This window comes from Plectropomus leopardus, chromosome 17 (genome assembly GCF_026936395.1).
Source record: "Plectropomus leopardus strain MGB_pleo_1.0 chromosome 17, ASM2693639v1, whole genome shotgun sequence".
In the NCBI taxonomy this organism is placed as follows: domain Eukaryota; kingdom Metazoa; phylum Chordata; class Actinopteri; order Perciformes; family Serranidae; genus Plectropomus; species Plectropomus leopardus.
This window is the reverse complement of record NC_142192.1, coordinates 12213598-12231065: the sequence shown is the minus strand read 5'-3', so window position 1 is coordinate 12231065 and position 17468 is coordinate 12213598. Positions and strand designations below refer to the sequence as shown.

Here is a 17468-nt window from a genome sequence, read left to right as displayed (position 1 = left end):
TTTTAAGCAAGTAAGAAGTTACTGAGGTATGAATCAAGCAAGTCAGGTCAAGCCCCTGCTTTAAGTCAAACAAGACAACTCAAGTAATTGCTCAAGTCAAGCAAGTCACAAGTCATATAACTCTGATGATCTCGTCAGCCAGTGAGCTAATAAGTTAGCTGAGAAGACACATTTACATATGTACCTTCTTTGTTGTTTTTTTTTTAGTGACAGATGAAGTTGGATGTTGTGGTGGTTAGGTTCTTACCACAGTCATCGACAACACAATCCTTCAATCTCTTTTTTTTTTTTTTTTGGACAATCCCTGTCAGCCTCAGGTTTGCCACAGATTGCACTAGAAATCACCCAATCATGTTTCAAAAACAAAACGTAATGCCTGAAAATCTAGAAAAATGCAAAAATCTCATTAAAAAAAGTCAAATCCTTTTTTGGATAATCTGTTTCTGGTCTAATAAAGCTAATCAAGTTTCAAGTCTCAAGTCATGAACACCAATTCAAAGTCAAGTTGAGTCTTACATCAGTGTTTGTCAAGCAAGTCTCAAGTCCTTAAGTTTGCACCTGACTCGAGTCTAGTCATGTGACTCCTCTAGTCCCACAACTCTACTGAGAACTTAGTCAGCAGTCTTGAATGAACTTCATGATGATGAGAAAATGTATTTTGTAGGAGACATACTTGCATACTACAACATAATTGTTGCTGATGTGTAACACCGTTGCCACACCAAAGGTTTGTGTAGTATCAAGATATGGGGGTATACCATGGTGGAAACACACACAGTATGAATTTTAATATCTGGCATTAATCCATAGGCTCCTCTTTTATTAAACAAATATGGAGATGCTGTATTAAGCTTACATATTATAGTGCACAGCACGCACCACCATAGTTCAGTCTCTACTGATGGAACAGGCAGCTGAGCTTTGAAAGATGGTGGCTGCGACTGGTGGGGATAACAATAAAGGACTCGTAAAAATAATGAATATTGTCTCTACCTATTTGGGAGTATTTTGAGTATGGTCCCAAAGATAAAGGTGAGGCAGCCAACACATACAAAGCTGAGCACACTATTTGCCTCATGAGTTGCTTAAGAGTGTCAGCAGGTCCTCCAGCAAGAATCTACGGAAGAAGGGCACCTATATCCTAACTAACCTATCCTATCACCAGCAGCCCAGCTTCTGCTGTTTGTTGTGTTTAAACTAAATCTACTGTACCATAACCCATTACACAGAACTATAAACCTGGCTTTACTCACATGTGGTGGGGGTGTAGGAGCTGTTACGGGGTGCTCCTTGTGTGCTGGGTGGGGGTGGCATGGTAGGGGGGGTCAACCTGGACTGTGTCTTGACGTCCGCAGGTGAGTCGGGCATGGTGGAGCGCTTCCCAGTGCGATCTGAAGGAACAGAAAGAAAAATATTATAATAACAGTAAACATAACATGCTGATAGATTAACACAGCAAATAAACAACAGCTCAGGGCAACACATTCCACATCTGTGTGGAGCTATATCATAAATTGCACAAAAACAGCAGCAGGATTTAATTTGATAACGAAGTGCCTGTGAGGTGCACCAGACTAGACTAATTCTGAAAATAGATGGCTCACCACATCATATGTCTGGCCACAATGACACTGATGCGGATGCTCAGACTCTCAGATGAGGAATGAGGTGGAAGGGAGAAGAGAGACTCACAGACACAGACCGACACCGGAGAGAAAAGCGTAAATCTGCAGCGAGTACGGGTCTCATTCCACCACCATCTGTGCCATCCTGCATGCCCGCTGTACAGAACGGCGACACAGCACCCCCGCCCTCACCTGCTAACGACTGCAGTGCTCATTACACACACACACGCACACAGTATCCTAATGCTTGCATCTCTAGATGCTATATTCACATCTGTTCAGGACCGAAACACACCAGAAAACCAACTAGTCAATGCACTGATTTAAAGGGACAGTTCATCCAAAAATCCAATTTACATATTTTTTTTCTCTTACTTGTAGTGCTATTTATCAATCTGGAATGTTTTGGTGTGAATTGCCGAGTGCTGGAGATATCAGCCGTAGAGATATCTGCCTTCTCTCGATTACAGTGGAACTAGATGGCACTTTGCATGTGGTGCTCAAAGCACCAAAAAAAAAAAAAAAAAATTTTAAAAACTCAACACAAATGTCTTTTTCCAGAAATCATAACCTCGTTATCCAAGTCAACCCACAGACCTTGTTGTGAGCAGTTTCATTCAGGAACTATTTTCTTTCTACCGAACTTCATCTACCATATTGCTGTGCCGAGGGAGGCGTGCATCTACTGCTAACTCACCTAGCACCACTGAGCTAGCTTATGTTACATGAACGCCATTAATGTTTATATTTTCAGCAATTACGAGCACAAGCCTCTCATGAGTAGATGCTTCCTTCTGCGGGGTGAAACTTTTTTTTCTCGAACTACCCCCGCCAACTGTATCACTGCACAGATGGAAGCATGCATCTACTACTAGCTCGCTTAGCATCACTAAGCTAGCTAATGTTAACAGTTGCCCATGAGTCGATGCATGCCTCCTTCTGCACAGTGATACAGTTTGTGGTTGTAGTTCAGTAGAAAGAAAATAGTTCCTATAAAATGCTCACAACAAGCTATGTAGATTAATACCAAAACAACTGCTAAATTGCACTGTATGTAGAAAAATATGCATTTTTAAATTTTGGGGTGAACTGTCCCTCAGATGGCAGTCTATGATACACAATGACTCTACACGTGGAAATTAAAGAATAACAAATATGGGAAAAACCAGCCAGATCACATTGCACTACTCAAAGACAAGACATAAACCAAAAACTAAACATTTTCTTTGATGACATGCCTATTTTCACCTAATTCAGTTGCTTTGTGCTCAGCAGATAACTGACCATATCAAATGTATGAGAGCAACAAGACACTATCAGAGTCTTGCAGCGGCAGTGAGGGCTGAGCCCATAGTGTGCAGGATGAGATACACAACTTCCCTTAGCAAGAGCAGTAACACAGAGTCAACAGACTGTTATCAACCGTCTCTGTGGCACATTGTGGAGGGAAGATTGTAAAAAAGAAAGGAGAGAGAGGAAGGGGAAGTAGAAAGACAGAGAGGAGGTAAGGGAGGAGCTGCCAGAGAAACAAAAGTACTATCTGTGACACTGGGAACATATAGCTGTAATCACAGAGTGGATGCATGTGCTTTCAGTCAAACACACACATGCACAGTAAAAGCACACACACTCTAATCAGGGTGGAAAGGGAAACAGGGTGGTCCCTGTCACACATTTTTCTCAAGACCCTTGAGTGTTTATGTGATTTTGAATGACGCACGCTATTACTTAATCACGTTTTACATGTAACTGTATTTATTTGCATGTTTTTTCCTCAGTGTTTGTGTGTAAAGTATATACACTACAGACTATATAAACATTCCTCTGTGCAGACTGTTTGGATCCATAGTGTTGAGTTTGGTAGAAGTGAAAGAGAAATACTGATGTGAGAGAGACAGGATAGCCTAAGCCTGTTAGCTAGGCCCGAGCCTCAGTGGCACTCTGGCTCACTGCTGCCGAGGTGCACTGTGACTAAGTATTTTAGTCACACTAGCTCGGCTTTAGCAGGCAGGCAAGAGAGATGGAGATGTCACTGCATTTCTAAATAGAGAAGGCTCCATTTCGTATAAGCAGAGGGAATGTGATGTAAATGAAAGAAACAATCACAAAAAATAAACAGGATATAAATATGTACTGAGAGCTTCATGACCAGCAGGAGGAGCAGTCATGATTAGTCTCTCTAGGCTTTAAAGGTTTACAGAGAAGAACTGTGGCATGCAAGAAAGTGAGGATTCACTTCTTTAAACTTTTTCCCAAGAATCAAACCAGAGTCTAAAAGCTGCACACTCCATATGTCCAATCGCACTGAAATGATTTCAACCAACTTATTATATGGAACTGCCATTATTTGAGCTCATTGTGAATTGTAGGCAGAAATATGCTGTTATCAAGATATTCTCTTGTCAATAAATGGTGTCCAGCTGCTTCCAAAGGTCCTCTCATTTAGGTCTACAAGTAAAAACTATTTTCATTGCCAAATAATAGGTCCATTATTTTCTAGATCCTTTTGATTAGATGTTTGGACTATAAAATGTCAGAAAATGATAAAAAAAAATGTTGATGAGTATTTCCTCAAGTCCAATATGGTGTCCACAAACATATTTTTTCATCCACAGTCCAAATATATTCAGTTTACTGCTATTGAGGAGTGAAGACATCAGAAAATATTAACCTTTAAGGTGCTGAAAACAGAAAATGTTGCCTTTTTTTCCTCTTAAAAGATTACTCAAACTGATAGAATGTTATCAAATCAGTTGCCAATTAATTAAGCAGTTGACATAATCGATTAGTCACTGCAGCTCTAATCCCAACCCATATACAGTGGCCACACACCAGGCTGTTCTCATGCACTGTTCCTACCTACAAAAAGTACACAATTGTTTTGCACCACAGTTATGTGTGTAATCGGGAAGACGGGATCACATTAAAAATACGCTGGCAGTAAAGAAGAAGAAAGTAGTGTAAAGAGAAAAAGTTAGTGTAAAGGGGTGAGTGGGGTGTGGTGGATGGGTCAAGCAAACACAGGACTTTTCCCCAGGAGACTGGTTTTTGTGTCCAATGTGAAACCAACTGAAACCACAAACAGATAGAAAAGACCAAAAAAAACCCATAAATTTACTTCAAAGAGACACAACATAACTACAAAGGGGACGAACAACTACAAATAGAAACTAAAATTGTATCAGAGACACCAAATGACTACAAAGAGACACAAAATTGCAAAGCCAAAAACACTAAAATTACCACACAGAGACACAAAACCACAAAACCACAAAAAGCCGCCACAAACTCTGTGTGTTCTGCTTCTATATAGGAGAGGTGGTGGGGCCTATTGCATGTCTGTGCCCACTTGTATAAACCATCATATTTAAGGCTTTACTGTGCTCTCTGTTATTATTTGAGAGTAAAATACAAAAATTTGAATACGTTAACACCCTAACATCTCTCTCTTTCATGTTCCATGTTTCTTTTTCTAAAACAAACCCGCAAAACTTTACAAGACTAAACACAACCTAACCCCCCAAAACTTAAGCTAATTCATAAGACATCATACTTAGTGTTGTATGACAATATATTGGAGGCACTGTAAGAGAACAGGAAAGGAAGAATAATCACATCCCCAGACAGAGCTGACACATCTCCCTCCTAAAAAAATGATTCACAGTAACCACTCTAATGCCATCTGATGAGGGGGTGATAAAGTCAATGTAAGGGTGGACGTAACAATCTCCTCGGGCACTGGCACAAGGACTGAGTGACTTTTTGGGTAAGCTGGGACATGCAGACCAAGACTGAGAACCAGATCTCAAGCCTAAAGCCAAAAAACTTTTTATGGCAACTGGGATAGGTCCAATTTGTGCTGAATCTCTCAAATTTTAAAGCTTTGACTCAAAATGTTATTCAATCAGTCTTTTAAAATGAAATGATTAATGTAAGTTAATCACTGACTCATACATAAGTTTTATCTCATTAAAGAAGGATTGGAGTGTAACACAGAGAAAAGGGGATAAATAACAGAGAGCTGAATGAATGAATGCAGAGCAGAGATTAGTGGAAAAGCTGAGTGATTAAGAAAGCAGAGAATAGATGACTGAAGGTGAACGAAGAGTCAATGTGAGGAGAAGAGAGAGAGAACAGAGAGACTGTCCAAAGCTTTAACTGTCTATTCACTGAGCTGTATTTCTGCAAACTCTCTCTCTCTCTCCCTCTCATACACACAACCTTTCTCTCCATCCTCCCATCCTGGCCAGACTAAGAAAGGTTTACTACTCTAATTTCACCACAGTAAAAAAGTCTGGACCTGACTATTTATTTTATAAACTCAGGATATAGCCGAATAGCTAGTGGAAACATATAGTCTTACCTCTAGCTGCCAGCTATCATATCCTGTGTGCCTGCCGAAAATATGATCTACGAAAATACAAGGTCATTAAAAAAGACGGCCGTGTGACAGGACCCAAGGTAATTCATCATTTTCCAGTCAAACACAAAGACTTAACATAATGAGCTCGATTGAAATAGAGAGAAGTTACCGTATCACACATGGTTGCACTTATCCCGTTTCAGTGGGTCTTTGCGCTCATGCTTTCCAAAGCTCTGTATATTGGCTTTTCTAATTGTGTGGTCACTTTTGGCACAGTTAGCTTGATCTATTGTTAGATAGTAGGACGTCAAATTAGGATCCAAATCATCTTATAATTACCTTAATCTTTATGACTAGATGGGGGGGGGGTGGATAATGTAATAAGTCACATCAGCACAATGAAATTCAAGAGCAGATACTGACCTCCAGCAGTCCCCTGAGTGCAAAGCATACAATCTAATTTTTTTTTAATTCAGGGGAACGTGGGGTGTTTTAAGAAAGAGCTGGAGCAATAATCATTGGGGTAATACTCATTTAAAAGAGAAAAGTACAATGATTTTCACAATAAAAACTTGTAAAGTCAATAGAAAGCACTATGTAAAATACACAAAGAGGGGGAAAAAAAGTGTGGACTTGAGATCCACCTGAACTCCTGCATGGCACCGCGGGCCCTGCGGCAGTATGAAAAGATGAGTTTGGTTACAGGCTTGTAATTGGGGATTAACACCTGGGTCAGTGTTATGATTGGATGGCAGGCGTTGGGTGGAGATGAGAGAAACATAAACCCTGAAAGCATTTGAAACTCTGCCGTCCCTCAGGAGAAGAAGATGAAAGATAAGGGATGAATTAGTGTGAAATCCATGTACACAGCAAATACATGCATGTATTTGGGCAATACCACACTCTCACTCTCTCATACCCCCTCCAGTTCTTACAAACAGCATTTACTCTGTTCCTGATTTGATTGAGAGCACTACAAAACATATAAGCAGAATAAAATCAATGGCTTCATACTAACCAACAAGGGCTGCACCCAGCCATTCATGCGAGACTTACTATGCCACTTGAATCAATAGCAATACTCCCACCACAAGGTAATTTACCCAGTCTTTGGAAAGAAAAATAAAAATACATCTTACAACTGAAGCTTATTATTGAAAACAACTCACAGCATATGAATGTGTGCAATCCATTTTCATGAGCAAATATGGCATGTGCAATATATTTCAAAATAAAAAATACATGTGCAGTTGACAGTCAGACAAGCCCTCATTTTATTAGAGTGAGGCTGAACAATAGCAAGTGCTCGCTAACTCATGCATAATTCAATTCAAAAAGCACCACCTGAACACGGAACCTTAAACAACCTTGAAAACAAAGTTGGGCGTCTCCTTCAGCCTAATACATCTGTTAAAAGTTAATGGCTGAACTTAATGCACATCTATTGTCCATTTATTAGCCCTGTTACTGCTGCACATTGAAGGCAAAGCGGCAGATCTGCGGCCGGCCGATGGATGGTATTCCAGGACTGGACAGGTATTGATGTGCGGAGCTTTAATGGAAAGGGGCGATGAGTGCTTTGACTTTGCCTAACTCGCTTTACGACTTCTCAGAAGTGCTGTTGTCCAGGAATTAATGGATTGAAGAGGAAGAGGACGGTTGTTGAAGAGGCAGCAATTAGCTATAAAAGAACAGGAGAGCCTCTCAAATGTGTGTTGATTCACTTGTGCACTCTGCGCAGACCGAGGTGCCAAACCTATTGATGATCATGCTTATGGATGACAGTGATTAATGTCTCACAACAGCCACTTGGTGCGTGGTTTTATCTAGAGCATCATAAAGGGCCTCTTAGCACAAATATTTGCAGTATGGGTGGCCTGAAAGACTCAAACCCAGGAGAATATCACGGCTGCTGTGATGCCTCATTAAATGTATTTGGTATATTGTTACCAGGCTATCATATTGTATGTGTCAGAGATAATTACGCTGATATCTGACTGAATTATGAGCTCCCAAGAGGGATGAGGTTGTATTTGCTTTGTCTACATAAATTCAGGATTACAGTAACAGCAGAAATATTGGTACAATGCTATGTAGTGAGAAATCTTTTGGTGTAAACAACTGTTTTTGGGCTTGTGACTCTTCAGAGCCAAACAACGCCTACTTGCATTGTCACAAATGTGTTTGAGCTGTGAGCAGTTCAATGAAAGACTGATGTCTCTTTCTCAGATTGTTTCAGCTTAACCTTTTTGTTGTCTAAAGGAACAAAACTTCTCCATATTTCACAAGGAAAAAGCAAAGGTTTTTAGAAAACTTTTTTTTTGCAACTGATTTTTTTTAAGTTCATCATCTAGTCTTTTTTTTTCTTTTGTTTTTCATCTTGTGATGCCTAAGGGAATCATCGTGGATAAATAACTAGAAAAGGGACACAAGATTTCATCAAAGAGACACAAAATGACAAAAAAGCCACAAAATTACTTCAAAAAGACAAAATGGCTACAAAAAGGGGGGAAGTCACCACACACAGACAGACAAGACCAAAAAAAAACAGACAAAAGTACTTCAAAGAGACACAAAATAACTATAAATGGGGCAAACAACTACAAATAGAAACTAAAATTGCATCAGAGACACCAAATGACTACAAAGAGACACAAAATTGCATCAGAGACACAAAGTGACCAAAAACACTAACATTACCACACAGAGACACAAAACCACAAAAAAGATGCACAACTACAAAGACACACAAAACAAAAAAAAAGCCGCCACAAACTCTGTGTTCAGCTTCTGTGTAGGAGAGGTGGTGGGGCCTATTGCATGTCTGTGCCTAGGGGGCCATTGTCTCATTATCCACCCACTTGAATAAACCATCATATTTAAGGCTTTACTGTGCACTCTGTTACCATTTGAAAATAAAATATAAAAATTTGAATACACTAAACGCCCTCACATCTCTCCTGAACACCCTTTCAAAGGCTCCCTGCAGAAACAACAAAGCAAAAGTTGAATTGCTCTTGTTTGTAACTTCTTTAATCTCTTCACACTGATTCACAGACTGATCCTAGAAATAAGGCAGAACCCTGGACAACTACCTGCCACTCACAAGGATGTCTTCACACTTACATCACCCGTTTGCATCGTCCGTGATTACGTGATCCTCAGTGTTTGCAAAATCTCTCTTTCTTTCTTTCTTCGCTTTTCCCCACTCGCGCTCGCACCCTCTTTCAGCCAAGCCTCAAAGAAAGGAGATTTTATCCCCCCGCTGACTTGTGATACACGCCTTTTCTAAGGTTACATGCAAGTTACATCACTCGCCTAAAACAAGGTTGTTGCAATGAACGATATCTAGAAGGAACGCGGTCCCTGAGAAACAGTTCAATATGTTACAGAGAGGACTTTGCTAACCCACAACTCAAGGCAAGAAAAAAATACAATGTTATATCAAAACCATATACATTTCATCATCGCACACAGAGCTGGGAGGTCATTTCGTATTCAAATCACCTTGCGGAATGGGGACAATATGGCCTAACCTTGATATTTTAGATTATTCATAGAGGCCGCAACGACTTCAAAGTCTATCATCAGGAGACAGAGTCAAACAATCTCCATTACACACTTCATGAGCTAGAATGCCACTGTGCCTATGTGTGTTTGCACGAGTGCATGTGTGATCGTACAGTTGGAGACCCAGAAAATGATGTGATAACAGTGGCAGTAATATGCCACTCGAGAGTACTTCACGCAGGCAAATCCCATTCTTCAAAACGACAATGGATTTCAATCATGCTGGGTGAATTTTCCGAGAGTTGGCGGCTGTGACATAAACAATTTACGGTGCGCCGGCGCCTGTGTGAGCGCAAGATTGTATTAGTCAGACATAAGATATCATCATTATGGACTTAAATGGGAAAACTCATAGAGACTGACCTGCTTATGCTCTACACACACACACACACACACACACACACACACACACACACACACACACACACACACACACACACACACAGGCAAGCATATAATCTAGACATGCATAATACCTTCAGCGCACATGGTGATATGTAGGTGTTGGAGTGAAAACCGTGTGGAGCTGAAGCCACAGGAAGCCCGTGAATTGAGCACTAATGTCCACAATGTGCCAATGTCTGTGCAAAATGGTGCCTCCGGGCGACCACCACACACACACACACACACACACACACACACACACACACACACACACACACAATAATGTGTGAAGAGAGGGAGCGGGACAGATAGGTAATGGAATAGATGAAGCGATACAGCGATGGTGTGATAGTGGCTTGTGGTGATTGCTCTGTGTGCTGGGTACAGATGTGAAGAGAAGGAGCAGGGGACAGACACAGGAGAGAGATAAAGGTGGGGAGAATGAGAGGACAGAGGTGTTAAAGAACGGAGTTGAGGGACGGGGGAGTGATTGAGATTCAGACGGAGTATGCAGAGAAACAGGAGAAATCTATCGGAATGCAAGTGTAGTCACCCCTCCTCTCTTTCCATCATCCTTCTCCTCTAGACCATAGACACACACACACACACACACACACACACACACACACACACACACACACACACACACACACACACACACACACACACACACACACACGGAGTCATCGTCAGCCAGATGGAGCAGTATGCAGAGCATGTCCCATCAAACTCCACCCGCTTGTCAAGAAGATGTATGGATGCAACGCCCTACCACAAGCCCACAAACACACAAATACATACACAGACACACAGCTGCTGCAGGGGTGCATGCACAAATTGCAAGCAAAACAACACAGCTCTCTCTAACTCTCACACACACATGCTCTCTCTCTCACACACACACACACACACACACACACACATATACACAGATCAGATTTTCATCATTTTATTTACTTCCCTCACCAGCAGATGCAGTATGCAGAGGAGAGCAGTACCACCATCAGTGTATCCCTTTGGACTTCTCTTCCTTTCTCTCTTTTCCTACCTTCTCTCTCTTTCTCTCTCTCTCTCATTCCCACCATGTCGATCCCGACTTCACTCGTTCCCACTGTGAACACTCGCTGGTGAACACACATTCCTCCTGAAGCTTCCCGTTGACTGCCACTTCATCTCCTCTCCCAGCAACATTGAATGATGCAGGGACTTTGGGCACAGTGTGATACAGTTCACCGTCGCCAGTAAGAGCCTTTGTTATTCAGGAAATCAGAACATTAGCTGTTACTCATTCTGTATTCAATGTTAATATCATTACTTTACACCTCACTCCTTAGGATGAACACTTTGCATAACTACTAAATTTAATCTCTAACACACCTCAAACAACAGCGCACCCTATCTTCCCTAACCCTTTTATACTCAGTTAGTGCTTATGGCTGGAAATACTTGCAACAAGAACTGAAACACACCCACCAACTGTATCACAGCGAAAGGAAGTAACGGAGGAGAGTTTCATGCTCGAGACAGCGCAGGATGTAAACATTAATGGCGTTCTCTTCAGCTCTGTCATTTGCTAGCTCAGTGATGCCGGGTGAGCTAGCAGGAGATGCATACTTCTTTCTGTGCAGTGATATATTGGGTGTAGTTTGGTTGAGAGAAAATAGTTCCTACATGAAACTGCTCACAACAAAGTCTGTGTATTATCTTGAGCAACCAGGTCATGATTTCTGAAAGGAAATGTTGCAGTTTTTTTGGCACTTCAAGTATCACAAGCTGCCACAAGTGCCATCTAGTTCTATTATTTTGGAGAGAAGGTATTCGTCTCTATGGACAATATCTCCAACACTCTGCAACTCACTGCAAAACAGTTTAGATTGATAAATAGCACCACAGGTAAGAGGAAAAATATGTATTTTAGATTTTTGGGACAAACTTTCCCTTTAACACTATCAGAATAACACTAATAAAAGAATGCATTTTGAGAAGTTGCAGTATCCATAATGAGTTTTTTTCTTTTTCTTTTGTTTAATTTGTCTTTAGTTGAGCTAATCGTTATGGCACTATACCATATATAGGAGACTGCATGTACAATATAATGTGAGACAGTGATTGCACAGCACTAACGCACTGCAAACAGATCAGTGTAGACAGTCCTTTGCATCTGCCACCATATCTGTATTTTTCTCACTGTAACATCGTGTGTTTACACTTTGTCAAGCCAGCAAAGACATAAGGAGATTTCTCAATCGCACACAAAGGTCTGAACGCCATCTGTTCCATCACACAAACATTAACACGCACACTCGTGCACACAAACACAAAAATACATTAACCAAACACACAAATCCTGCAAAAACACCTCCGACTACACACGCCTGCTGGACAATAAAACATATGTGGTGTATAACATTAGGAGTCCTTCGCTCTTTTACAAAAAATAGATTTATAGTAATGTCTGTTTTACCCATCTGTTGAAATAAAGTCTCTCTTGCTGAGAGAGAAACAGAGAAGGGAAGCAAGTGTTAAGGAACAATAAAAATGATTCACAGTGCACGTTACGCGTCCTCTCAAATCGAACCGATTCCTGCCACATCTTGTTGCCAGGCAAAATTGAACTACAGGGCCTTGTAAAATAAAGACGGGCAGTGGGAAAGGATGGCGGAAAAAATACAGAGAGAGGGTGGAGGAGGGAGAGAAGTGGGTCAGGGAGAGGTAAAGGTAAAGAAAACATGGGGATATGCACAGTGTGACAGGGAGCGAGAGCTTACCATTATTATAGCTGAACTAGAAACATACTGCCATTAGACATTTTTCCACAGCACAGCCAGCACAGGGCTCAACATATTTAGAAAACTCTATCAAAAGCAATGTTTATTTATATAAAAGCTGGCCTGTCATTGCCATTAACAACACAATGTCAACATAATGATATAAATGTTGCTTTTTGGAGGAAAAAAAAGGCCATATAAATCAGATGTAAGCCTCGGGGAGCTCTGTTTTGCCATTTGATGGAAGCCAGCCCGTTGGAAATTGCTTTCTGTGTACAGTTTGGTTCAATTCTGATGCCATGCTGACACACGGCCAAGTGAACCCAAATGGATCTGGGTGTTTTCCCAGGCAAGACTCTACGCCAGCAGAGAAGGACTCGCACAAAAGGCTCAACACACGTCCTAACGCTGACGACACATGGCTTTTTTCTCCTAAGCTTCACATACAGACAGTAGAGAGACAGTTACGTTTCTTAGCTTTGTGATACAGTAAAATAAATCTGTTGTTGATCTGAGGATTAATGATGTTGCAGCAATCTTGCAGCACTGTGTAAAGTCTGCAACAACAACCTCATTATGCTAATTGTAGGTTGTGTAATTTTGCATTTGTGGGTCTATAAACACGAAGTACATGAAGCACACAAAGAACACACATTCACAGACCCTCTCCGAACTGCTTGATCCTTGTGTCACAAACACAATTTAAAGGAAAAGCAATTTCGTGACGTATAGCGGTGACCAATGCAGACTGCAACCAGCTGAAACTTCTCCCAGTTAAAATTCCTTCAGTGTTTGCTGTTCAGGAGGTTTTTACCATCAGCCGGATTATCTGCAGAGGTATTTTTTACTCCAAAATAAACAGACCGGGAAATTTAAAACCGTAAAAACACTGAACAAAACAGTTTCACTTTACAAATCGGTGCTGGTTCGATCCTGTTTCGGCACGTTGAAGACAGGCCCAGCACCTGTTAATGTGTGCTCACCTTTCTTCTCTGATAACTTAAGATCGGGACGTTCAGGAGGTTTTTAGGAGGAGCAGAATTATCTTCAAAGGTCTCTTCCTCTTTGAAACAAACAGACCACAAGATCTGAACCGGTAAAAACACTGAATAAAGCAGCTTCATGTTAAAAAACTGCATTTTTCCGATGCTGTTTGGCTTGTCACAGAGGACCTGCAAACTACGGAGGCCTACACAAAAATAAAACGGCCCTATACAGAGCCAGCGTTTGGTTTGTCTGCTCTGTGCGACTGTAGAAACATGGTGGTGCAACATGGCGGACTTTGTACACTAGGACTCGCTCCATATGTAGGTATAAACAGCTCGTTCCAAGATAACGAAAACACAAGTCTCATTTTTCATATTATATGATACAGAAAACACACTAACTGTACTATATTTCGGCTCTGCCAATACATGCCCCTAAATCCATCACACTGGACCTTTAAAATCACTGATGCATCCACAAACACACTGATACACACTGATACACACAAACACTTGTCCAAGGGGCAATTTGTGTCTTCTTTTCCCCTGTTGTATCTCCTTATGCTGCATGGAACCCTCGCTCTGCAGCCGATTTGAATGTGTGTGTGTGTGTGTGTGTGTGTGTGTGTGTGTGTGTGTGTGTGTGGGTGTGTGTGGGTGTGTGTGTGGATGCTAAAAGGAATCATATCCTTGTCTTCAGGAGCGAAATCAATTTTCAACAGACAGTAAAGGCCCTCGTGTTTTACATGACAGTTATCTTTTACTATGTGGAGACACACATAGGCACAGAGGGAGAAGAAGGATGGATGAAGGTGTGGATGGATGGAGTGATATACTGCGCTGGCTCAGTGAGAGTGCAGTTAATATGTGTGATGCGGAGGAAAGCAGACATGGATGGAAGGGTTAAACAGATGTGGAAAACTGAGATGTAAAAAGGAGGAAAAGGGAAGGAAACGGGAGGTGAGGATGCCGAAGACAAGGACTGAAAACGGGAGATAACGTTAAGCGCCTGTGAGAGACAGATGGGGAAATCAAAGGCGAGAGGCAGAGGACGAGCACAGAAAAAAAAGAGGGCAGAGGCTAACAGTAAGGGAGGGTTCCTGGGGGGGGCGGTGGGGGAGGGAACCAGTCTGTCTGCCTGGTGTTTTCAAAATATCACATGACGGCTGCCATGTGTTGGAAATTACTGCCGGTTAACTATCTTCCCCAAAACCGCTCCGAAAAAATATGTCTGCAATTTATGAAATGTGTTCCAGGGCTCCGCTAAGTAGAACCAGATTTGCAAAACAGAAAAAAAAAACCTCACCGCCCCCTTTGCTGAAAACCGCTACTCTCTTTTCTTTTTTACGCTCCCTCTTGCTCTCCTCCACCCCTCCCTCCTTTCCCCTGCAGGAGAAGATGTTTAAAAACAGGGTTTGAGTCACATCTGGTGAGCAGGGAGCCAGAGAGTGGTGGTTGGTGTGACCTCGCATCAGGGCATTTCCAGGCTTACATGGTGCGTGTGTTTGTACCTGTGTGTGTTTGTGTGTGATATGGTGACCATGGTTTGCTAATGGCTCTGAGTGGCTGAGAGAAGAGTATGTCTGGAGGGGGAGGCAGCGGAGGGATGGCCTCCACACACACACACACACACACACACACACACACACACACACACACACACACACACACACACACACACACACACACACACACACACACACGCGCGCGCCATACCACGACCATTCCAGGTCAGCCATGTGTCTTTTTCCCTTTCATCTAACCATTACACACTTTCTCTTCCTCTTCCTCCCTCCACATCGTTTCACCTCTCACTGTCTCACCTCCCTGTCAGACCACAGCCATCTGAGTCCACCGACAAACAAGACGAGAGGATCTCAGAATGGGCAAAAATACCAGTTCACAGCAGAACTTTGACATACACCGACCTCTGGAACATCAGTCGACCACAGAGTTTCAGGCTAGATTCAAAATGTTTTGTGTGTTATATAGAGCATATTTTTCATTATTTTGGATTTTTAGGTTTTAAAACAAATCCCAAAAAGTACCTGTATTTGATTTAAATATTTATAATCTCGTGAACATCAAATGGAAACTAAAATAATGCAAAAGAGGATGAAGATCAGGTTTTGGAAAGAACACTTGCTTGTTTAACCCTTTGAAGCCTGGATCGACACCACTTTTCTTGTGCTGCTTTCAGACGCATTGAACAAGTTTTTAAACCAAATTAGTGTGATTACTTTCAAAAACATGGGAAAAAAACAATGAGAAACTTGGCAAGAAATGTCACACAAATTGCAAGAAATTTGAATATTTGGAAAATTATTATTCTTTTAAAGTTAAGTCAAAATGTAAAGGGAAAAAAAGAAAAAAGTTGTGGATAATCTATACTCTATACTAAGTATCATAATTACATATTTAAAATTATATTACAGAATAACTGCAAATTTTAAGCACTTTTTTCAGGTCATTTCCTTGTTTTTTTTTATTTTTCTTTACTTTATTTGTTTTTCTTTCATAATATTGGGTCATTTCCTCCTAAGTTGCTCCTTGCCTTCTTCCCTTATTTTTTAAATGAAATCCAACCAGTTTGCACAGGTTTTACAGGGTTTTAGTATCGTGGGTAACTTTTATATAAAAAGACAACTTTTGTCATATTTGCTTAAACTGTCACTAAATAAGTCAGATACTTAAAAAAAAAAAGGTATTTTCTAAAGGAATTTGAAAAAAGAAACTGAGTAGCCTTATATTCGTTGTATGATACATACTGCTGTATCATTTCAGTCAACTTTCATGCAAAAACATTTGCCGATTTCAGCTTCCTATACGTAATAATTTTCTTTTTCACTTTATGATCATAAATGAGGAGTCTTTGGGTTCTGGTTATTGGTGAGACAAAAGTTGCAAACTGAAGATGTCACTTTGGGCTCTGGGAAATTATTACGAGCATTTTTTTATTGTTTTGACATTTTGTAGACTAAAAAATTAACTGATTAATTTTGAACATAGTCTGCAGATTAGTCATCAGTAATGAAAATAAGTGTTCACTGCAGCGCTAGCTTTATCCAAATGTAATATTTCATGAATACGCATGATCAACTCTAACATTATTTTCACCCACAGTTGTATAATAAACAAAGATTCTCCATATCAATGACAACATCGTAATCAATGTGAGATTTGTGCTTTTCTTGTGTTCTTTCAGCTTTAAGCAGCCAGAACCCTCAGTACAAAAAAAAGTAAAACTTTGCTCAGACTTCATGAAAGTTCTCTCAGCACTGTGGGACACATGTTGCAGCCTTTGTTCTGCAGGAGGCGCCTCAGATCGCTATCCTTCCCACATCCACCTCCCACTGTCCATCAAACAACAGCAGCTTTTAAGCAGCGCAACTCTGAACTCTGTCCCCACACACCCACCACCAGCACTACTAATAGCATCATCACGACAATCCCATTGTTTTGTTTTTCTGCTGCATAAACACACACACACACACACACACACACACACACACACACACACACACACACACACACACACACACAAACACACACAAACACACACACTCAGACACACAGCCTAACCGCTCTCCAGTGCTACAGATGGATGCCACCACTCTCTCTGGAGCATTGCCAGCGCCAGCTAGTGAACAGCTTGCCTGGCACACTGCTCTGCGTGTGTGTATGTGTGTGACTGCGTGTGTGTGTGTGTGTGTGTGTGTGTGTGCCTGCAGAAACAGTAGCAAAATAGCCTAGCACAGATGGGTGGCCAAAA

General features: G+C 41.2%; 1 protein-coding gene across 1 annotated transcript in view; it reads right to left on the bottom strand.

Annotated features, from left to right (window-relative positions):
- runx1t1 (RUNX1 partner transcriptional co-repressor 1) overlaps window positions 1-17468 on the bottom strand; it is a 179402-nt gene that overhangs the window by 32549 nt on the left and 129385 nt on the right. The window contains exon 5 of the mRNA XM_042506299.2: window positions 1254-1391. Within this exon, the coding sequence (XP_042362233.1) occupies window positions 1254-1391 (138 nt within the window). The remainder of the gene's footprint in view (window positions 1-1253; window positions 1392-17468) is intronic.